This window comes from Molothrus aeneus, chromosome 11 (genome assembly GCF_037042795.1).
Source record: "Molothrus aeneus isolate 106 chromosome 11, BPBGC_Maene_1.0, whole genome shotgun sequence".
Lineage (NCBI taxonomy): Eukaryota > Metazoa > Chordata > Aves > Passeriformes > Icteridae > Molothrus > Molothrus aeneus.
This window is the reverse complement of record NC_089656.1, coordinates 15001303-15023914: the sequence shown is the minus strand read 5'-3', so window position 1 is coordinate 15023914 and position 22612 is coordinate 15001303. Positions and strand designations below refer to the sequence as shown.

Below are 22612 nucleotides of genomic sequence, written 5' to 3'. Positions count from 1 at the left end.
TTGATCAAATATCTTTTTCTCCTGGTGTCTCAGGTTAGTGCAGAGCCACGGGAGCAATGCTCACAGTGCCTTGCAGAGGACAGGTGAGGGAGGCTCTGCTTGGGCTCCTGTGAGTAGAATTTGGCCCCAGGGCAAGAGGCTTTGTTCCAGCAGTGGTGCATGCAGCTGGAATGCCATTCAGAAATGGAAGCTGTCTCTGTATAATTCACCCTTGCTTCTGCCATAGAAACCATGCTGGGGTCTGCCCAAGGGCTGGGCAGTGTGTTCAGAGCTGGGGGGGCTTCAACTCATGAGCTTCTCCTTTCCAGAATCTGTTTGTGCTCCCCAAACACTGCCAAGGGGGATGAAGAAAAGGAGGAGGAGGAGAAGAAAGAGGAGGAGGAGGAGGAAGAGAGGAAGAAAGAGGAAGAGGAAAGGAAGAAAGAAGAAGAGGAGGAGAGGAAGAAAGAGGAAGAGGAGATGAAGCAAGAGGAGGAGAGGAAAGAAGAGGAGATGAAGCCAGAGGAAGAAGAGAGGAAAGAAGAGATGAAGCAAAAGAAAAAGGACAGGAAAGAGGAAGAGGACAGGAGAAAGGAGGAAAAGGAGAGGAAGCAAGAGGAGGAGGACAGGAAAGAGGAGGAAGAAGAGAGGAGGAAAGAGGAAGAGGACAGGAAAAATGAGGAAGAGGAGATGAAGCAAGAGGAGGAGGAGAAGATGAAGCAAGAGGAGGAAGACCGGAAAAAAGAGGAAGAGGAGAGGAAGAAAGAGAAGGAGGAGAACAGGGAAAATGGGGAAGAAGAGAGGAAGATAGAAGAGGAGGACAGGAAGAAAGAGGAAGAGGAGAGGAGGAAAGAGGAAGAGGAGAGGAAGATAGAGGAGGAGGACAGGAAGAAAGAGGAAGAGGAGAGGAGGAAAGAGGAAGAGGAGAGGAAGGAGGAGGTGAAGAAGAAAGAAGAGAAGAAGAAGAAGGAGGAGGTGAAGAAGAAAGAGGAGAAAAGGAAGAAAGAGAAGGAGAGGAAAAAAGAGAAGGAGAAGGAGAAGAAGAAAGAGGAAGATAAGAAAGAGGAGGAGCAGCAGGAGAGTGCAGAGTGAGTGGCTCCCGTTGCCTTTAGGGCTTTGTTGGAAACGAGCGATTGCAGCTTTTGTTTCAAGTGCGTTCACCAGCTGGAGAGGCTGAAACACCCACGGCAGAGCAGAGCTCCCAGCCTGGCAGGCTGGGCAGGGATGGCTGTGCTGGGCAGGGATGGCTGTGCTGGGCAGGGATGGCAAGCAGGAAGGATGGCAGGAGAGAGGGATGGCAGGCAGGAGGGATGGGTGTTCTGGGGAGGGATGGCACGCAGGAGGGATGGCACGCAGGAGGGATGGCAGGCAGGAGGGGTGGCAGGCAGGAGGGATGGCAGGCAGGAGGGATGGGTGTTCTGGGGAGGGATGGCAGGCAGGAGGGATGGCAGGCAGGAGGGATGGCAGGCAGGAGGGATGGCAGGCAGGAGGGATGGGTGTTCTGGGGAGGGATGGCACGCAGGAGGGATGGCAGGCAGGAGGGATGGCACGCAGGAGGGGTGGTACGCAGGAGGGATGGCAGGCAGGAGGGATGGCAGGAGAGAGGGATGGCACGCAGGAGGGATGGCAGGCAGGAGGGATGGCAGGCAGGAGGGATGGCACGCAGGAGGGGTGGCAGGCAGGAGGGATGGCACGCAGGAGGGGTGGCAGGCAGGAGGGATGGCATGCAGGAGGGATGGCACGCAGGAGGGATGGCACGCAGGAGGGATGGCACGCAGGAGGGATGGCACGCAGGAGGGGTGGCACGCAGGAGGGATGGCAGGCAGGAGGGGTGGTACGCAGGAGGGATGGCACGCAGGAGGGATGGCACGCAGGAGGGGTGGCAGGCAGGAGGGATGGCATGCAGGAGGGATGGCAGGAGAGAGGGGTGGCACGCAGGAGGGATGGCAGGCAGGAGGGGTGGCAGGCAGGAGGGATGGCAGGCAGGAGGGATGCTTTGGCCACCGGCTGCCCCAGGGCTCGCTGCTGACGCGGCACCTGGTGACAGGAGCGTCTCCTGGTGACTCGGGCTCCGTCTCCATCGCGGCCGCCCGTAGCAACCGCAGCCCCTCCTGAGCCTTTGGGAGGCGGGAGCTGCCAGCTTCGGGAGATGGGCCGTGCTGTTTAAACCATGCCCATTAATTCAGGGCACTCGAGATTATTTTGAGTGCTACAGAGCTGAATGTAAAGACAGGATGATGTGTTGATGCTGCTTCATACAAGTAGGTACAATTTTACATTTTTTCCTGTTGTAGAAAATAGCCGAGCTCTTGTGGAAGGTGGTGACTTTGGTCTGGATGCTATTGGGAGACATCTTTCTGCTCAGATTAGTAGTTTGCTCTGATTTCACATGAGATAAACATTTAGGGATTTATTACCTAGCACTACAATATTATTCTGTGTTAATTCCTCTAAAGTAGCTAGATTTTCAGGAAGGAGCTGAAAACACATGATTACTCACTGTTAAACCCATATGTTTGTATTTCATCAAAATCTGTTCCTGGAGCTTCATTGTAGAAACTTGAGCCTCAGTTGTGGAGTGAATGAGATGCTACTCCATCCTTCAATGTGTTTGTTTACTGGGAAAAGAGAGACCAACAGGTCTCCCTTGGTCTAGTTTAGGAAGGAAAGATTTTTTTTTTTTAGTTTAGATTTTCTAGTTTAGGATGGAAAGATTTGTGACCACATTTGAAGGGAGCATAATTTTAAATATGAAGGGGGAAAATTATTAAAAATAACAAAACAAATATTTTCATGCATTTAGCTGTCTTAAAATTCTCATTATGCCAAATCCCTGCTTTGCATTTCTTGCCAGGAAAGAGCAAATCAAGAGGTAAATGCACAGAGCAACATTTGAGGTGCTTTCATTTCAGTTATGAAGTTATATTAAAGCAACAAAATCAGTCTTGAGAGCCCCTTTGTCAGAATGGTGGAGCTGAGGCCTGTGCTTGCTTAGGAAGGAAAATGAGAATTATGTGTCCTGGTGGTGTCTTGCACAGGCAAACATGGGATTTGAATAGTGCCTGTGGGAAAGCCTTACTGGAAATTAGATTTTGGCTTTTTATTTGTCCCATTTTAATTATATGAGAAATGATGCACAGGAGGAGAAACATTCTGCCTGGATCTTTCTGCCTGTGCAGGTTTTGCCCATGCCCATGCAATGCCCTGATTTATTTATCACCTCTCACCTGGTCTCCCATGCAGTATTTTTTCTCTCCCTTCCAGACCCCTGCTGCAGCCTCCTTGTCCCCCTGCTGATGAGGGTGTGGATGAAGCCTGCCTTGCCCAGGAGGCCCTCAGGGCTGAGCAGCTGGAGGAAGTTGAGATAAGTAATCTGCAAGGTGCCCTTGTGCAGGTACAGCACCGCTCCCTGCTTGGCCCCCTGCACTGGGCTCCTGCTCTGCCCGGGGGCTCAGAGCTTCTCTGAGGGGATGCAGTGCCCTGGCAGGAGCAGGCTGGGCTGGGCACAGGCCATGCTGCCCACCAGGGTGTCCCCATCCCTGAAGCTGGGCCAGCAGAAGTGGCTGTGGGTGGAGGGAAGGCTCCTCTCACCCTCCAGAGTGGGCACTGAACAGGCTGAGAGTCTGAGCAGGAGGGACATGGGGCAGCCAGTCAAGCTGCAAAGGCTGCTCTTGCACTGACAGAATGGGCTTTTTCTCCTTAAAATGGCTTTCTTTTTCATTTTGAAGGTGGAAGAGGAGACAGCTGAAGCTGCTGAAACTGATGCTGAAGGTACAAGGTGTATGGTGCCAGATTGGGATGGAGTGAGGCAGGGATGGGGGGAGAATCCAGCTTCTCCTCTCCTGCTGGCAGGGAGCAGGGAGCTGACTTCTCTGCAGCCTGCAGGGCCAGTCAGGACTGTTCACAGGGCAAAACATCCTGTGGGCACAGCACAATGGCAATATTGGCATTGTCTGGAGCTAGCTCTGAATGTACAATGCTGTTAGTCCTGTTGATTCAGCAATCCCTGATGTGAAATAAGAGTTTCTCCTTCAGCTGGAGGATGTACAGGGATAAAAGGTATTTTCTCTACCACTTTCCTCCCTTTGGGAAATAACCAGTGGCATAAGACACATTTTAATATAACATTTTAGGAAGCAACAGTTGGTAATGAAAATTAGGTGGTGAGTTCCCATTGCAGCCTGACTGAGCAGAGGCACATCCTGGCAGAACTCCACTGGCATCAGGAAGTTGCAGAGGGAATGGCTTGCCCTCACCCCTAAGATTCTCTGCATGCAGCCCTTGCAGAGGGACAATGATGCTGGAAAATGCTGATTTGTCAGGAACTGTAGTGATAGGACAAGGAGTAATGGGTACAAAGTGAAAGAGGGGGAATGTAAGTTAAATTATTAGGAAGAAATTCTTCCCAGTGAGGGTGGTGAGATACAGAAACATGTTGCCCAGGGAAGTTGTGGATGCCCCAAGCTCAAGGCAAGGCTGGATAAGACCTTGACCAACCTGGAGTAGCAGATGTCCCTGCCCATGGGACACGACCTTTAATGTCCCTTCCACCCCTTAACCTTCTATGACTCCATGAAAAACATGTGCTGGGATGCCCAGCACTGCCACCAGCCCCTGTGAGCAGCAGCAGCAGCCCCAAACCCGGGTCAGCCCCACATCCCTGCAGTGCCACATCCCTCCCTTCTCACACCATTCTGTTCTGTTGCAGCTGCAGATGCCTTGTCCCTTGCTTGAAGCTCCCAGCAGCTGCTAGCAGCATGGCCAGGCGGGCCCAGGACGTCGAGCTCTTCCAGCTGGTGCATGACAAGCCCTGGGCTGGCAGAGCCCCCTCCCCTGCTGGCCACGGGGCTCTAGAGCAGCTGCCCAATGTCCCCAATGTCCCCAGTGTCCCCAGCTGCCGAGTCCCCGCTGCCACCCCTGTCCTTGCCACCAGCAAGCCAAAGGCTGGAGTTGTCAACCCCAGTTTTTGCACTGAGGAGCACTCCCCACTAGGTATTAGAGATGTTGGCTTTGATGCCTTGTGTAGCTAGAGGGGTGCAGGGGGGGTTCCTGGAGTAGTTGCTTTTTTTGTTGCTTTCTGGGAGGGGGGGAAGAATTAAAAAAAAAAAAAATAAAAGCACGCTTCATGTTGCAGCACAGAGGCTGGGGAACAAAACCCACGTGTTTGTCTGCTTCTGCCTCATCACTATGTGCCTTTTTAGCCAAGCCTAGAGAATGTCTGCAAATGCTGTGTGTTTAGAGCTGCTCAGAAAAGCTCTTCTGAAGGAGCTGCAGGCAGAGGGTGCAATATCACCACACACAGTTTTCTCTCCAGCATTTGTGCAGCCTGCTCATGCTAACGGGAGAGGAAGGTGGAGGTTTGCTGCTCATGGCTTTCTGCCTTTTCTGCAGCTTTGCTTTGCTTTGTTTTTCACCAGCAAGCTGAATTCTGCTGCTTTTCCTGACATGCAACAGGATTTTAACTTTGCTACCCAAACAGGCTTTTTCTCAGGCATTTAATCCAGCCACACTCTGATCCCCTAGCTTCACATCAGTGTGAGGTAGGAGGAGGTGCATGGGGTCTCTCAGATGTGTGAAAAGAAAGAAATCCTGCAGGAATTAATTTTATTTTGTTGAATAGCTAAGAGAGACATCACACTTCACAGCCAAGTGACTGTGGGGTCTGGCCAAGGTAGCCCCAGTGCCATTTCTCCTTTGGACAACTGGCATCTTTCTTTACCCACTATAAACATCCAACCTTCCTGCTTCTGACCTTGCCTGTGGCAGGAAGCAGTTATTACCTCTGCAGAAGAAAGAAGCCATAAATGCTTATTGAAATAGTGCCTTATTCTGCATGAAAAGCAAACACTGTGTGGTTCAGGGCTGTCACAATCCATGTGTTTGCATTCAGAAGAACCAGGAGAATCTCTACACCCTGGGAGGCAGGTTTGCTCCTGGAAATCCTGGGTTCCTGCATGGCACCTGCAGCTGGGAATCCTAATTTCCATGGTTTTCCAAACCACAGGAGCCCAACACTCAGATGGAGTAGCTGCAATCACTGCAAGCTGGGCAAGCAGAAGGGCAGCAGATGGCAGTTCTTAGACTGTTAAAAACCGGGCAAAAAAAAAAGATAAAGAAATGCTCCAAATGCTTAGGAGAAAGGAGAGCCAGGCAAGAAGGGAAGGGAGGGAGAAGGAGAGTCCTTCCCACACTCTGCAGGGCCTGGGGGCAGCTCTGGGCTCTGGGGAGCCATCCTGGCTGCAGGGGGGTCCTGTGCCCCCCTCACCTGCCATTATTGTCCTTCCCCACGGAGCAGGTCATCCCCCCACCGTGGAGATCAAGGATGTGGACAGCCCAGAGCGTGCTGTGGAGATCCACGGCACCTATGGAGAGCTGCCTGCTGCCGGCGCTCCCAACCTGCTGGCCGTGCCCGGCGCTGCATCCCCCAGGTACGGCTCTGCCGGGGCTGCATCCCCCAGGCACAGCATCCCCAGGTACGGCTCTGCAGAGCACAGCATCCCCCAGGCACAGCATCCCCAGGTACAGCTCTGCAGAGCACAGCATCCCCCAGGCACAGCATCCCCCAGGTACGGCTCTGCAGGGCACAGCATCCCCCAGGTACAGCTCTGCAGAGCACAGCATCCCCCAGGCACAGCATCCCCAGGTACAGCTCTGCAGAGCACAGCATCCCCCAGGTACGGCTCTGCAGAGCACAGCATCCCCCAGGCACAGCATCCCCCAGGTACGGCTCTGCAGGGCACAGCATCCCCCAGGTACGGCTCTGCAGGGCACAGCATCCCCCAGGTACAGCATCCCCCAGGTACGGCTCTGCAGGGCACAGCATCCCCCAGGTACAGCTCTGCAGAGCACAGCATCCCCCAGGCACAGCATCCCCAGGTACAGCTCTGCAGAGCACAGCATCCCCCAGGTACGGCTCTGCAGAGCACAGCATCCCCCAGGCACAGCATCCCCCAGGTACGGCTCTGCAGGGCACAGCATCCCCCAGGTACGGCTCTGCAGGGCACAGCATCCCCCAGGTACAGCATCCCCCAGGTACGGCTCTGCAGAGCACAGCATCCCCCAGGCACAGCATCCCCCAGGTACGGCTCTGCAGGGCACAGCATCCCCCAGGTACGGCTCTGCAGGGCACAGCATCCCCCAGGCACAGCATCCCCCAGGTACAGCTCTGCAGGGCACAGCATCCCCCAGGTACGGCTCTGCCGGGGCTGCATCCCCCAGGCACAGCATCCCCCAAGTACGGCTCTGCAGAGCACAGCATCCCCCAGGTACAGCATCCCCAGGTACGGCTCTTCAGAGCACAGCATCCCCCAGGCACAGCATCCCCCAGGTACAGCATCCCCAGGTACGGCTCTGCCGGGGCTGCATCCCAGAGGTAGAGCAAACCCCAGGTACAGCATCCCCCAGGCACAGCTCTGCCCAGCACAGCATCCCCCAGGTACAACATCCCCAGGTATGGCTCTGCCTGGTGGTCCCAGCTCCACAGCCTGGAGTGATTTCCTACATGGCTCTGGCAGGGCCCATTTCTTGGGAAATGAAGGTTCATCAGTCTTGTTCACCCGCTCCACCTCCCAGCAGGACACACCTGGGAGCCAGAGAGGCTGAAGGTGGTGGGTTCACAGCATTTGAATCCCATTTGACTCCCATTTCTTTGGGAGATTTGTGCTGGCAGGATGACCTCCCTCAGCACCCTGCCTTCTCCTGCCCCACACACAGCACTGAGACATTCTGTGCCATGGCCAGTGGGATCTGCACTTGTGGTGGCTGGAGACAATTTCCTCATTACAGCTGAAGTTCTGGGCTTGGCTGCAGGTTTGCAAACCAGTCTAGATTTTTGCTGGGAGTGCTATCTTCATATTCAGCTTCCCTTCTGACACCTTTTGTGCCCACATGTAAGGAATTCACCTGAGAAACCCATCTGTGCCAAAGGGAGCCCCAGCTGTGGTAGGACACAAGCTCTGGGTGCTCTGACATTGCATTTTCCTTGCCCCTTGAAGGGCAGTGATGTGGAGCTGTGGCAATGGGGGCAAGCACAGGATGATGCCTGCCCTCTGTGCCTGTTGCCAGGTACCCAAACTGAGTTGGAAAATGGGCCAGGTGGCTGCATGTCCATGGCTGGTGCTCAGGGAGAAGCAGGGCCTCAGCAGGAAAGGAGCAGGGGGCTCACTCCCAACTACCCCAGGCAATGGCAAAAATTAGGGGAAACTGACCCCACTAGGAGAAGGGGGAATGGAAAACAGGTCACACCTGGGAGAAGGAGGAGGAGGGAGAGGAGCCAAGCCAACCCTTGGTCTCTGTGTTTGTGTCTGCAGGAGGAAGCAACTGCTCCCAGAGGATGCTCTGGACAAGGGGCTGGTGAGCCAATCCCCCAGCCAAGGGCTGGGCTGGGACCAGGAGCAGAGGGAAAGGTGAGAAATGGGCCCAGGGGCTCCAGATCAGCCAGAGGTTCACATCCTGGGGTTCACATCCTGGGGCTTGGGTGGAAATAGCAAACACCCCAAATATCCTTTGGGATACCAAAGGGAGAGGGAGCCATGCCAGTTTGTGTTCTTCTCAGTACACAATACCCAAACAAACACAGGTAAATCCTAATTCAGATGCTGCAGGTTAGAGAATGGGTCATGACTGGGTCATGGTTCAAGGCCAGGTTGGATGGGGCTGGGAGCAGCCTGGTCTAGTGGAAGATGTCCCTGCCCATGGCAGAGAGGCTGGAACGAGATGAGCTTTAAGGTCCCTTCTAACCCAAACCATTCCAGGTTTCTATGACCCTGTGAACCTGCCCTGGCCTTTCCTTTCCCTTCTAACCCAAACCATTCCAGGTTTCTATGGCTCCAATAATCTGTCCTGGCCTTTCCTACCTCCATGCAATGCCCTCTGGTGTCCCCCAGCCTCCCCGAGCGCATCGGCTCGGCCTCGAGCCTGAGCAGTGCCATCATCAACACCCGGCTCCAGGAGCTGGTGAGGCTCTTCAAAGAGAGGACTGAGAAGGTGAAGGAGAAGCTGATTGACTCTGATGTCACCTCAGATGATGAGAGCCCCGTGGCATGTGAGTCCAGGTGGGGCTGGGAATGTTTCCCTGGTGGGTCCCCATACACGCCGTGTTTTCTGGGAGGCAGCTGTTTTATTAACAGTTTAAAGACCTTAAGAAAAACTGGCATAAGAAGATTTTTTCTTCCCTTTGAAATAACTGTGTGGCCTCTCCCAGCTCCCACCAAGCCAGCACCTGCAGCAGCAGCAGTGCCTGCCCCAGGAGGAGAGCTGGAAGGGGACAAACCTTTGGGGGATGACCACTACTGCGAGATGCTGTGCTGCACGTTCAAGCGCCGGCACTGGCTGGAGCACCTGAAAAGTTACCAGTTCCCCAGCAGCATTGACCCCCTGACCAGTGAGTGATGGAGCACAGCCTGGGCTGGGGGCACGCTGGTGGGACTGGGGGAGAGAGGGTGATGGGGGGGGAGAAAAACTAAGCAAGTAGCAACTTAGTTTTTTCACTAAAGCTCAGATTTTTAAATTCCTCTGCAAGGCAAAGGCTTTCCTAAATACTTCCAGCTGTGGGTGTCAGCAGCAGGACTGGGCATTCTGCTTTCCCTGTGGTGTGGATACCCTCCCAAAAAATTAAAATCACAAAAGATTCTGTGTGGCCACCCCACCGAAGCCCAGCTCTTTCCTTAGTCTTTCATATTCCTCAGTCCTTTGGAAGCCTCTGGGCTCAGGCAGCCAGCCACTAGCTCAGCATGGCTGGAGGGTAAAAACAAAAACAGGGAAATTGCAGTTGTGAGAGCAGAGCAAAAGCAAATATAGCTGAATGAGCAAAGTTAGAAGAAGCTTTCTGCTAAAACATGGTGTGTTCTGTGACCAGGGGTGTTCACTCTGTGCTAGAGATCAAACACTGTCACCAAGAGACTTCCTGCAGGTTTTCCTTTGTGCTGAGGGCAGGTCAGGGGATGGAAACCCCTCTGTGAGGAGGATTCCCCCAGAGGTGGGATGTGTTTCCAGCTGATCGTGGTGCTGTTCCCTGTGTGCAGATCTGATGTACGTGCTGTGGCTGTTCTTCGTGGTCATGGCCTGGAACTGGAACTGCTGGCTGATCCCCGTCCGCTGGGCCTTCCCCTACCAGACCCCAGCCAACATCCACTACTGGCTGCTGGTGGATTACCTCTGTGACCTCATTTATCTGCTGGACATCCTCATCTTCCAGACCCGGCTGCAGTTCGTGAAGGGGGGAGACATCATTGTGAGTGGCAGGGCACTGCATCCAGCCCTGGGCACCAGCTGGGGCACTCCCAGCCCATCACCCTGAGGGTGCTGCTGGACCCTGAACTGAGCCCTCTCACCATGGCCATGGCCGTCAGGTGCTGCTGGACTCTGAACTGAGCCCTCTCACCATGGCCATGGCCATCAGGGCTCTGTCCAGTCCCAGACACCACGAGCATCTCTCCTGACCCTGACTGGATAAGCCAGCAGTCTTTTTATCTGCCAAACACACTGTTTTCCCCTATGAAATCAGTTCCATCCTATCCAGCACTGTGTGGCATTCCTGTTGCTGGGCAGGGATGCCTGCAGGGTGCTGCTCCAAGGGGTGGCTCTGCCCATGGTGAGGGCCTCATTGACTGGCCCTGGCACAGCCGTGTGGTGCCAACCTTGGGCATGGGTGTAACAAACTCTGGGGTTAATTTTCAGGAGCACACCAGGCAGGATGTGTTAGCAATTGCAATCTGAACATACAGATCACTCCCTTGAGATAAGGGAAGCCCTGGATTTCATTTCCATATTCAACTAAACAAACTGAAAAAAACCACACCTTGAGGGTGCAGCCTTCCCATGCCCATGCAGATGCTCAGACAGGCAGTTTCCCCTGCAAATGCTGATTTTGTGGTGCTGGCACTGTGATGTGCTTTTCCTGGGATGCAAAATCAACACAGGATGTCCCAAGGTAGGATGGGAAGATGGCATACAGCCAGGGCTTCTCTGCTTGCTCTTCTCCCCTTTCCAGGCACAAAGGGAGCATCTTTCCTGTTGTGGTGCAGAGGAGGAAAGCCAGGCATGACCACACTGGCCCTAGCTTTCCTTTCTCTAAGCAGTAATCAATATTCTTCTCTCTCTCCCCTTCCTATTCCCCCCAGACTGACAAAAAGGCCATGAAAGAGAACTACCTGCGATCACAGCGCTTCAAGGTTTGTCAGCACTGTCCTTATTCACCTGAATCTTTCACCTGCCCTGTGGGTTCAGCCCCACCTCAGGGCTCCTGCAGCTCCCCACAGAGGTGTCTCCCTGTGTGGATTTCAGATGGATGTGCTGTGCCTGCTGCCCCTGGATTTATTCTACTTCAAAGTGGGTGTGAACCCCCTGCTGCGCTTCCCCCGCTGTCTGAAGGTGAGCCAGGGCTCACAGAGCCAGAGCAGCACAGGGCACAGAGGGGTCCTCTGCTGCCTGGGTGAGCTCTGCCCGCTCAGACCCATCCATGATGACAGGAGGATTACAAAATGGAGGGGAGTTTTGTCCCAAAGGCTTTGCAGGTCACACACTTAATTTCAATCCTAAACCACTCACATTTGACTAGAGGGGCACTGAAGGATGGAGACAAATCTGCCTGTGGCAGTCCATGCTGCAGAGGGGCTGCAGCAGGGAAATGAGGGGGGTTTTATGGGGAGGGGATTCTCCCAGGGGAACCTGGAACCTGCAGCTCTCCTTCTCCTCCCAGTACATGGCCTTCTTCGAGTTCAACAACCGCCTGGAGGCCATCCTGACCAAGGCATACATCTACAGGTGAGGGTCCTGGGGGGAAGGAGGGAGCATGGAACTGCTCTTTGCCACTGGGGAGGAATGTTCCCTTCATTCTGCACTGTTCTGACCCCTGATTTCTTTCCCTGCTGTGCCTGGGTTGGCTGACATGGACTTTGGCTGATGTGGTGGGACATGAGGCTCCCAAAGCCTGCATGGGTAGGATCACCCCTCTCCAACCCACAGGGACAGGGGTGTTGGCAGTGAAGGAGAGCCATCAGCAGATAAACTGCTTTTCCTGGCACTTCTGGAGCTGCAGGAGGCAGCAGCAGGGTTGGGATGCTCTGTCACCTGTATGGTCACCGCTTCAAGGCCTGGCAGACTTCATGTCCCTTCCTGCTCTCTCCTGGGTTTTTCTGCAGAGTGATTCGCACCACTGCCTACTTGCTGTACAGCCTGCATGTGAACTCCTGCCTCTACTACTGGGCATCAGCCTATGAAGGACTGGGCTCCACCACCTGGGTCTATGATGGGGAAGGAAACAGGTACAGGCCAGGGCTGGGGGTCTCACACAGCACAGCCTGCTGGAGCTGGAGCAATAGGGAGGTGTTGGGATGCAGCTGGATTCATGAAAACCCCTGAAGCAAAGGGTTGGGAGTGCCAGGAGATGATGTGGAGCCAGGGAGAATGGCAAGGACAGCAGGGATGGGATGTGCAGTAATACACAGTGCTGCAAGATGAGGCTGCAGCTGGGCAGAGGTGGAAAGCAGCTGCAGGTTGAAGGGGCTGGGATCCTGGTGCTGGGAAGCAAAGGAATGCTCCCTGGCCAACCAGGAGACATTCAAAGCATGAATCCTGCTCCTGTCTGTGCTGACTGTTGCCAGGCTGGGATGGAGGAGGGTCCCTGTGTGTCCCTGTGCCCTGTGCCAGGCCCCTCAGACCTGTGGCTCTCTCTGAGTGTGAGATGGGGACAGTGGCCAGCCCTTCCCCTCACCATGGCAATACCTGCGTTAAATGTCCTCTGTGCAGTCAGTGATTGATGCCACAGGCAGAGTCCTTGGCTCACAAGCTGAATGCCCACACCTGTGTTAATGGTGCTGCTAGAGAGTTGTTTTGTATGATATACAAATCTGTGTCCATCTTCAGGTGGAAACAAAACACCCAAGGGAATGCCCAAGACCAGGGAACCAGGAATTCACTTGGCTTCCCTTAAATGCTCTTCCAACAATTTGTTCACAAACATGTTTTTCCCCCTGATCATTTCTAAAAGTGTAAATATGGCTGAAAATATATTGCTGCTTTATGGCAGAGGAGCAGAAACCCAGAGTATCCAGAGCTGAGCCTCCCAGGTGGAGGTTCCTGGAGGGACCATAGGTTCCCCTGCTCCTGTAACATCTCCAGAAGCACCTGCTGGTGTGGTGGGGAGTCTGAAGCCCTTCAGTTTTGCCTTTTGTCATCCATAATTACTCTCAGCAGGCTCTGGCTTGCCATGGCCAGAGGCTGTGAGCTCAGTGCTGAGGGGTGAAACAGAAATGCCTTCAGAGCTGCCTCCTCTCCTCCCTTCTCCTCCTCTCCTCCCAGCTACATCCGCTGTTACTACTGGGCAGTGAAAACCCTCATCACCATTGGGGGCCTGCCAGACCCCAAGACCCTGTTTGAGATCGTCTTCCAGCTGCTGAATTACTTCACAGGGGTCTTTGCTTTCTCTGTCATGATAGGGCAGGTGAGTTGGAGTCAGGGGGGATTTACAGCCTCAGGTGGGGGTGGTTTTGGTGGGTTTGATCCACAGGTTTGCCTCTCTGGGTTTGTTTTCCCCATGGGAAGACAAAAAGGGTTTGGCAGATGCTGGTAGGGCTCAGCTTACATCCTTAACCTGCTGATGGATAAGTGACAGCAACTTAAAGTTCTCCTCCACCTCTTCCTTTCAGATGAGAGACGTGGTTGGTGCTGCTACTGCAGGACAAACGTACTATCGGAGCTGCATGGACAGCACCATTAAATACATGAACTTCTACAGGATCCCCAGAGCAGTGCAGAACAGGGTGAAGACGTGGTACGAGTACACATGGCACTCCCAAGGCATGCTAGGTGAGATCCAGCCACTGCAAGGCTGAATGCTTGAATCTCATGTTTTATCTCGTGTTTTATCTCATGTGGTAATTCTGCAGAGCTGAAATGTTACTGTCAAACAGCACTACAGTTTGGGGGTGGAGGGTGGCTTATTGTAATCTTCAGTGTAGGGGCTGGTTTGCCCACCTATGGAGCTTACAGACTGCCACTGGGTCACAGCAGCACTTTGGTGACATGGCATCACCCACAGCACACTGAGTCCCGTGTCCCAGGTGCCCTGGAGAGAGGACAGTGACTGTCCATCAGTGGCCAGAGTGTGTCCAGCAGCAAAGCCTCCAGCTCACCCTACAGTGAGTCATCAGGCAGGACCAGAACCTCTGTGCCCACCCTCCTGGATAAGGAAAATGCTGATTTGGGCTTGGTGGTCTGTTTCTGAGAGCCATCAGGGCAGGGATAATGCAAGGGTGATTTTCCATCACACTTCAGATTTAGACCTGCAAGTTGCTGGGTGGGCAGAGGCTCCTGCCCTCTGCCACCACAATGTGGGCTGCTTCCCCACTGCCTCACGAAGGACACATTCCCAAATCAAGTGCTGGAAGCAGCCACTTTTCTGCTCTGTCTCACAGATGAGTCAGAGCTGCTGGTGCAGCTGCCAGACAAGATGAGGCTGGACATCGCCATCGACGTGAACTACAACATCGTGAGCAAAGTGGCCCTTTTCCAGGTACCCTCTGCAGCACAGCCCTGCCTGGCACAGCCTGCCATGCCAGCACACACTGAGGCTGGCATGTTTTGGCTCTGTTTGGGCCCAGGGCTGTGACAGACAGATGATCTTTGACATGCTGAAGCGGCTCAGATCGGTGGTGTACCTGCCCAACGACTACGTGTGCAAGAAGGTAAGGGGATGCTTGGGAGTCACAGCCAGGCTGTGCAGGGCACAGGGAGAGCCAGGCCTGGCCCATCACCCTGCTGAGCCACCTCACAGGGAGAGAATTTGGAGCAAAAACACCCTCAGTGGCAGCTGGCCTTGTACAAAGCAGCTCTGAACAGCAGGGGAAAGCTTGTTGGGTGTGGTGGTGTTCACAGGGGTCCCAGGAAGAGGGAAGAGATGAGGATCTGACTCCATGTTTCAGAAGGCTTCATTTATTATTTTATTATATATATTATATTAAAACTATACTAAAAGAAGATAAGAAAGGATTTAATCAGAAGGCTAGCAAGCAAGAAGAAGAATGATAACAAAAGCTTGTGTCTGACCGAGACAGTCTGGACAGCTGGGCTGTGATTGGCCATTAATTAGAAACAACCAACATGGGCCAATCACAGATGAATCTGTTGCATTCCACAGCAGCAGATAATCATTATTTGCATTTTGTTCCTGAGGCCTCTCAGCTTCTCAGGAGAAAAAATCCTAAGGAAACGATTTTTCATAAAACATCATGGCTACAGTTGGGGTCTTGGGGATGCTGAGATGAGGATGCTCAGGAGTGAGCACCATCAAGATATTTTGGGAGCTTGGAGAGGGCAGTATGGCCATGGGGATTCCCAGCAGGATGCTCCTTAGGGCATCCCTGAGGTGTCCCTGTTTCTGGGCACCCCAGGCAGCTCCCCCTTCCTTGCAGGGAGAGATCGGCCGGGAGATGTACATCATCCAGGCAGGACAGGTGCAGGTGCTGGGGGGACCCGACGGCAAATCCGTGCTGGTGACTCTGAAAGCTGGATCTGTCTTTGGGGAAATCAGGTGAGAGAAGCATTGCCAGGGAGCTGGGGAAATACAGCCTGTGGGTGAGCAGGGTGGGAAGTGGAGGGATCAGCAGCATCCCAATTAATCTTTGTGACTGAGAGCCATGAATGCTGGGCAGAGGCTGAGACACAAATCACAGCTTTCCTACCGTTTCTGTCATCATGTTGTCTTCTGCCTGGGGAGCTGGTGATGGTAAACAGGGGAATATGGATGGAGGAATGGGAAAATTGATCAGAAAAGGTGTTTCACAAATACAGTCTCCCAGCCCTTCCACGGGAATGAAAAGCCCTGCACCGGTTGGTAGCACAGCAATACTGCTTCCTCCCCACAGCCCAGTATTGTGTAAAACGCAATATTTAACCCTTCAAACCCACAAATAATATTTTATATAGTACTCCATGCAAGGTTTCCCTTTATCATTCTTTAAAAACAGCACGATAAATCCCATCAGGAGTGAAAATTAAACTCTGAGTCCCCTGAAAGAGAGAGGTGCAGACGTGTAAAGGAGATTTGCAGTTCCGAGCCTGCCAACAGAGGTGTTGATGTCTCGCATTGTCTCTCCCAGCCTGCTGGCAGCAGGAGGGGGAAATCGCCGCACAGCAAACGTCGTGGCCCACGGCTTCGCCAACCTTTTTATTTTGGAGAAGAAAGACTTGAACGAGATTTTGGTGCATTACCCGGAGTCTCAGAAGCTGCTGCGCAAGAAAGCCAAGTGCGTGCTTGGGCTGCTGCTTTCTGGGGTGTAAAACCAGCAGAGCCGGGGCTTCGCAGTCTCGGGGGGGTTTTTCTCTCTGTATGAAGCCCTGGGATGCTCCGGTGCGGAGCGGCTGCGGCCGCCGTCCCTCGGCAGAGGGCACCCGGCCCCCGGCGCTGCTCCGGAGCCTCCGCCGGCCAAAATCCGCCTGGCACAGCGGGTGGAGCTGGGCAAGGAGCGTGGCCAAAGTGCCTTCGCTTAAAAACCCCTGTGAAGATTCGGTTTGGTTTTTAGCATCGCTTAGATTTGTTGTTCTGTCCTCCCTAAGACACACAAAGCTCCTTGTGCTTTTAACGCCTGGGTTCTCTGCATTATAAAATCCAGCTAACAGAATGTTCCCGGACTGACATCACCTCTCCCTTTCTGTGCTGCAGGAAAATGCTGAGAAGCAACAACAAACCCAAAGATGAGAAGGGAGGCCCTGGAGATGCCTTGGTCATCCCCCCGAAAGCTGAGACCCCAAAGCTGTTCAGGGCTGCCCTGGCGGCCACGGGGAGGATGGGGGGCAAGGGGCCCCTGGGGCGGCTCCGCTGGAGGCTGCGGGAGCTGCAGGAGCTGCAGGCGATGCAGGAGGCGCAGGCGATGCAGGAGCTGCAGGCGATGCAGGAGCTGCAGGCGATGCAGGAGGCGCAGGCGATGCAGGAGGCGCAGGTCAGCACGGGGAGCACAGAGATGCGGCTTTGCTTCCCTTGGTGCCAAAAGTGCTCTCCCCACCAGCTCTGGAGTGGTTCAGGTGCCTTAGAGGACCGAGCTCAGGATGTTGGGGTCTCTCAAAGCGTGGGCAGACAGGAAGGGGTGACCCAGCATCTTGCACAGGGCTTTGGTGGAGTGCCAGTGTCCCATGTTTTGCTATACAAAAGGGAAATACATTAAAATTTTGCCTGCCTGTGCTAAGCCTGAGTCCAATTTCTAGCTGGGCTATAGCCATAGATGAATGAATGTCTCTTCTATCCTGCAGAGACAGGATAATTAATCATAATTAATAATTATGATTAATAATTAATCAATGTACTGGCACCCACAGCTCAGTTGATGTCCCAAATCTTTCTCCAGGTGGCCAGGACAGGGGTGCCCACAGCCTGCAATGCCATCCTGCCACCTCTGCAGGAACCCCCTTGTTTTTTGCCATGGGCAGCTGAAAAGGAAAATGGCCCTGTCCTTTTTTTCCCCCTTTTTTATTTCCAGCTGTCTCAACTAAACTTGTAAGGAAAGTTTTGTCTCCGTGCAGGCCCTGCTGTTGTTATTCTCAGCATGGAGCCAGGCACACTTATCACATGTGGATGTGCACAGGGAGTGCAGTGACCTTGAGGCTGGGTAAACACCAGGCTGATGCCAAGCACAGCTGCATTTCTGCAGCCCTCCAGAGGCTTGAGAAGCTTCAAACCATGTGGTGTTTAACATTAATCCATAACCAGCAGTGAGCAGTGGCAATGAGGGCTCTGAATGAGGGAAAAGAAGCCCTGAAACAAGTGCTGAAGGGTGAATGAACTGGGAACTGACCCCACTGGTGGGTGAGCAGGACCTGCTGACATCTCTCTCCTTGGCACATCCCTGGGGCTGGCCTCGAATGCTCCCCTCCAAAGGAGGACAGGGCAGGCTGGACTGCTCCCTCACAGCAGCTCTAGGGCCAGGTGTGGCCAAGACCAGCCCCTCCAGGAGCTTCAGGAGCAAACCAAGAGTTAGTGCAGAGGTGGGAGAGCTCTGCTGTGCTCCTCTCTCTGTGCTTCTCTAGACAGGCAGGATAGAATCCAGCAGCCCCTCTTGCAGGGAGCATCTCTGGCATCAAGCTGGCATCCCAGTGTGGAGATCCTGTGGGGGAACCACAAACTCCTGTCCAGCTTTGCCATGTCAGGGGTAGTGGGCAAGGATCTGCTAAGGTTGTTTTTGCCTCTTTTTTAACTTTTCATTGCAGGGTTCCAGTGTCAGCCCAACCCCACCGAAGTCACCAGTGCACCAGAGATCTCCTGTCACATCCCGCAGAGCACAAACCCGCCCGGGAGAAGAAATATCCTCAGAATCTTCTGATCATTCAGTCACCATTCGTGTGATTTCCACAGCAAAGGAGGATGAGGAAATCCTTGCTGCTGAGATTTCAGAGAAAGATGAAAAGAAAGAAGAGCAATGAAACAGCAGCAGGGCCCAGGGCAGGCGTAGGAGTCAGGCAAATGCCTGGCCCAGCAGATTTTTGTTGTTAATGATTTCCATGCAGTGGCTGTAGGTTTTGCTATGTGCTGTGGGTAGGATCTGCCTCTCTCTTCTGCCCAGACCCTCAATCACTGCTGATAAAACCCTCTGCCATTTGACCCAGAACCATGTAAGGTTCTTCCACTCTGCAGATCTATTGAGCACCTTTATGAATTCCCCACTAAATCTCAGGTCAGCCCTCTTGCTTTGAAATCTGGCCTTGTGGAAGGAGAGCTATGTAAAAATTGCTTTTTATGGCTCTGGATGGTTAATGAGTGTTCAGACAAAGCATGAAGAATTATTCACCTCTGACAGCTGAGTCACCACTTGGCTAGAAACAACCAAGGGAAAAAAACACAACAAGGTTTCTCTGTTGGGCTCCTCAAGGTTGACAGCAGCACTGGGGAGTGATTCATCTGAAAAGGATGTGGGCTATGCTCACAGGCCAAGCTTGATTTGCTCACAGATCAAGCTGTCATGAGAATGCCAAGCTCTGTCCCCAAGTGCACAGACTGCAAGATGCCTGAGGGTCCCCTCGTGGTGCCAGGACCACCTTGGCTTTGCCACTGGGAAGAATTCCTGCTGGGAAGGTGGTGGGCTCTCCATTACTGGGGGGGCTCTTATGGGGAGATTTGATGAGCATCTTTCAAGGATAGAGAAGCACAATCCTGGATGAGATGGATGTTCCTGGAGTTCTTTTCCAGCATTGGGATTTTTCTGTGCCACTGCTGGCAGGGATAAACAGAGAGCAGGAAGGGAGAAGCAGAGTTGGCTCCCAGCTGGGAGGGGAAAGAGAAGGGCAGAAAGAGCCCTCCTCTCCCAGACAGTGTTTCAGAGTCAGCTCTGAGCCTGCCATGTGCCCACAAGCATGCATGAGCATGCAGGGGCTCCCCTGCACTCCGTGCTGGACCTCAGTGGCATCCTGTTATAGGAGCCCCCTCGAGCCAGGTCTCACCAGCTCTCAGAGGTCTATAACACACCCAAGATAGCTCAGCTACCTTTGGAGGCATAAAAATCAGCAGGATGGCTTCTGTTGCAGTGTTGGAAACAAAAAGGTTTAATAAAAGGCGAAAAAAATAACAAACAGAGAAAAACCAAGCCAGGTGCAAGAGGTTCTTGTTCCTGGTAAAACACCTCACAAGAGCAATTACTTTCTCTGTTCACTTCTTTTTCTAGTCAATTGCCCAAGTGAGACTTTTAGGCTTCTGTCCAATTAGCTATCCCTGAGTTTGGGGGAAGTCCCCTAAGCCTATGAGGTGGCTTTTCACCTCATTGAGGAGAGAAACTTCTGGGCTTCTTTCCTTTTTGAGGGGACAAAGGAAAATTTTGCCACTCCATCAACAGGGGTCACATTCCCATAGCATCCCCATTTCCAGCAGGCAATTCCCAGCCCTTCAGCCACCTCAGGCTGGCTGCTGGCCACATTTCCCAGGAGAGAGAAGCCACTCTGGTGCTGCTCAGCTCTGAAGTCATGAAGCCACTGTCCCACTGTGCTGGGGCCGGGTGCTGGAGGGGAAGGCAAACACCTGCTCAGCACCCAGCTGGTGGCTCAAGGTGCCCCATCTTCCTCCAGCACCACCAGCTCCCTCCTCATCCTCCTCCAAGCCAGCACCCAGCAGAGTGAGCTGAGAGGTGGTGAGGAGCAGTGCATGAGGTGGTGCTGGGTGAGGTTTGCAGATCCTCCCCAAGTTTTTGGCTGTCCATGTTCCCACAGAGGGGAGCCACTTTCCATCCTCTGGAGGAGAAGCTGGGGCAGGTTTTGCTGCAGGGAGCAGCCCTGTCACCGTGGCCCAGGCGCTTCCCGGGTGTTCAGCAAACGCAGGGAGCAGTGCTGCAGGTTCCACAGGTCTGGCTGGGACACAGAGAAGGGTGGCAGGGCTGCTGGCACCCCCTGGGTGATCCCTCTGCCCATCCAGGGCTGACCTTCCCCTCCTTTGGGATCTCCTTTTGCTGCTTTTTCCCCCCTCTCTTGCAAAATGTATGGGTTTCTGTGGCAAAAAATAAAGCCAGAATAGGTGTTAGCATTAGTTAATAAGGCCTTGCTTTCTTTTTATACAAATTTAATGAGCTCCACTGTACTGCAGGAGGGTCTGAAGGATCACATTGCAGGGGAGAGCCTGCACTCACCCAAACCTCCCTGAATATTTCTCATCCTCAGATATTTGCAAGTGGTTTCCTGCCAGCTAGAAGATTTTGATGGGGAGTGAAAAGTTGTGGGTTTTTTACACTCTTTAAATATTTATATAATCAAACAAGGAAATGTGCAAAAATCACACTGGGGCTCTGATTTACTTCTGTGATTTAATATTCTTTAGAAAAAGCATTTAAATAAATAGTGGGCTGTAATTGCTCTCATAATTCACTGTATCTACAATAAACACCATGTAGATTACCATTTATTTGGTGTGGATTTATTTCAACATTCCAGCTGTTATTTTGACTTCTTGCTCACTCATGCACTGACAGAGCCAGAAAATCCTCACATGCAGTTCAGATTTCCCAATAAATAATTGAGAGGCTCAGGAGGTCACATAATATTGGTAGTAGGATTGTAATTTGTCTTTAATCACCAATAGGAGGGGAAAAAAAAACTTTCTTAAATAGAAAAGATTGCTTGAAGATCTTAGTTTTCAGCAGGCAGCATGAGGTGGTGATGGATACACAACTGGTAATTCTGGAACCATGGGGAGATCTGAAATTATCCTTCTCTGTGATCTGTTTATGGCTTTAGTTCTTTGGAGAGATTATTCTCCAGGTAATAATTAAGGTCAAGGTAGGGCTAGACTTGCAGGCTGGGCTGGGAGTTGAGCTCAGGTCTGTTTGCTCTGCTCTGTTTAGAGATGACAGAGGACAGAGACTTCAGTGCCTCTTGTTTGGGGGTGGCCATGGCTTGGATTTCTTCTGTTGCATTTTTAAATTCCATTCATTTACCAGTTTTGCTGTGTTTGCAATGGGCTTCCTTTGCACTGGCTCTAATAAATACCTTGCAGAGGGCACTCATCACTCAGTGTTCCTTCCACTGCCCTTGGAACATTCCTGATGGCTTTGGTAACACTCCATGTACCTTTACTGCATTTCTTATTAGCTTTTGCTCATTCCTCTTGGTGTCCTCAAGTCTGGGGTCGATCTGATATGAGATCCTCTCTTCTATTAATGCAGCACTTAGGGAATCTTGACAGGCAGCTGCTTATTGCCATAGAAACCAGGTTTTCTTGCAGTGATATTTTAGCTGTTGCAGCTTTTTAGTGAAATGAGTGGAATAGAGAAGTGCTGAAGGAAGAAGAAGAGCTTCTCTTTGGAGCTGTAGGAATGTGGAAGGTTTTGCCTCACTGTCACCAGTAGCATCTTTACTGGAGCCTTTATATATGCTGTTTATATTTTTATAAATGGATTTTTATTTTTTTTATATACTGGGGGTGTATTCATATTCCTTGTGGCCTGTGTCTTTCAGAGAACTGACACTGATTCAATGTTCTCTAGGAAGTTAGAGGAGACAAATGTCTCCCATTAGAAAAATCAGCTGACAGAAGGAATAGTACAACCCACCACAGACACCTGGCAGTGAGGGAAGTTATTTTCCCCTGGACAGAAACAGGGCAGGTAGCTTCTCTGTATTTATAGCCAGAGAAATCTTTTAAAAAGATTAAGTGCAATTGCAGGTTAATCACTGATAAGGTTGTAACGAAAGTAAAAGCAAATAAGCAGGTTTGGGGATTAGACACAGGTCCAGAAAGAAATTGCAGGATAAATGGAAAGCCCAGTTAAATGGTGTCTAATTAGGAAGCTGGAAATAAAATTAAGCACTTCAACCTTGAAACCTGCAGACCTTAGCCAGCAGGACACACTCCTAGTTTGGGAACAGTCTGTAACCCACTTTTTCTGTCTATATATATATTTTTCCTTTGTGTAGCTCTGCTTTGAGTGACACTTGCATATAAATCTGTCTGAATCCCTTTTGCCTTCCCCTAAAATGGAGCTGATACAAGTCTGGTTTTCTCTGCTCCGAGCACACAGCTCCTTTTTAGTGCAGTAATGGTCCCACTGGAGTTAGCACCCTGAAAAAACACCAGACCACCTTTTGGAAAGGGGCCATACAGAGGTTCACAACCATTGGATGCCCGTGGCAGCTCCTGTTAGCAGCAGCTGAGGCTGAGCTCGGGCTC

The 22612-nt window shown here is 52.3% G+C and overlaps 1 protein-coding gene across 1 annotated transcript in view; it reads left to right on the top strand.

The window, feature by feature from the left end:
* CNGB1 (cyclic nucleotide gated channel subunit beta 1) overlaps positions 1 to 20848 on the top strand; it is a 28677-nt gene extending 7829 nt beyond the window's left edge. The window contains exons 12-32 of the mRNA XM_066557735.1: positions 309 to 1067; positions 3244 to 3373; positions 3708 to 3782; positions 4716 to 4971; positions 6275 to 6407; positions 8289 to 8384; positions 8865 to 9022; positions 9182 to 9361; positions 10002 to 10210; positions 11100 to 11150; positions 11263 to 11349; positions 11678 to 11742; positions 12120 to 12242; positions 13279 to 13420; positions 13626 to 13785; positions 14394 to 14491; positions 14580 to 14663; positions 15390 to 15508; positions 16077 to 16223; positions 16640 to 16916; positions 18178 to 20848. Of these exons, the coding sequence (XP_066413832.1) occupies positions 309 to 1067; positions 3244 to 3373; positions 3708 to 3782; positions 4716 to 4971; positions 6275 to 6407; positions 8289 to 8384; positions 8865 to 9022; positions 9182 to 9361; positions 10002 to 10210; positions 11100 to 11150; positions 11263 to 11349; positions 11678 to 11742; positions 12120 to 12242; positions 13279 to 13420; positions 13626 to 13785; positions 14394 to 14491; positions 14580 to 14663; positions 15390 to 15508; positions 16077 to 16223; positions 16640 to 16916; positions 18178 to 18390 (3562 nt within the window). The 3' untranslated portion in view covers positions 18391 to 20848. The remainder of the gene's footprint in view (positions 1 to 308; positions 1068 to 3243; positions 3374 to 3707; positions 3783 to 4715; positions 4972 to 6274; positions 6408 to 8288; positions 8385 to 8864; positions 9023 to 9181; positions 9362 to 10001; positions 10211 to 11099; positions 11151 to 11262; positions 11350 to 11677; positions 11743 to 12119; positions 12243 to 13278; positions 13421 to 13625; positions 13786 to 14393; positions 14492 to 14579; positions 14664 to 15389; positions 15509 to 16076; positions 16224 to 16639; positions 16917 to 18177) is intronic.
* The last annotated feature ends 1764 nt before the right edge of the window (positions 20849 to 22612 follow it).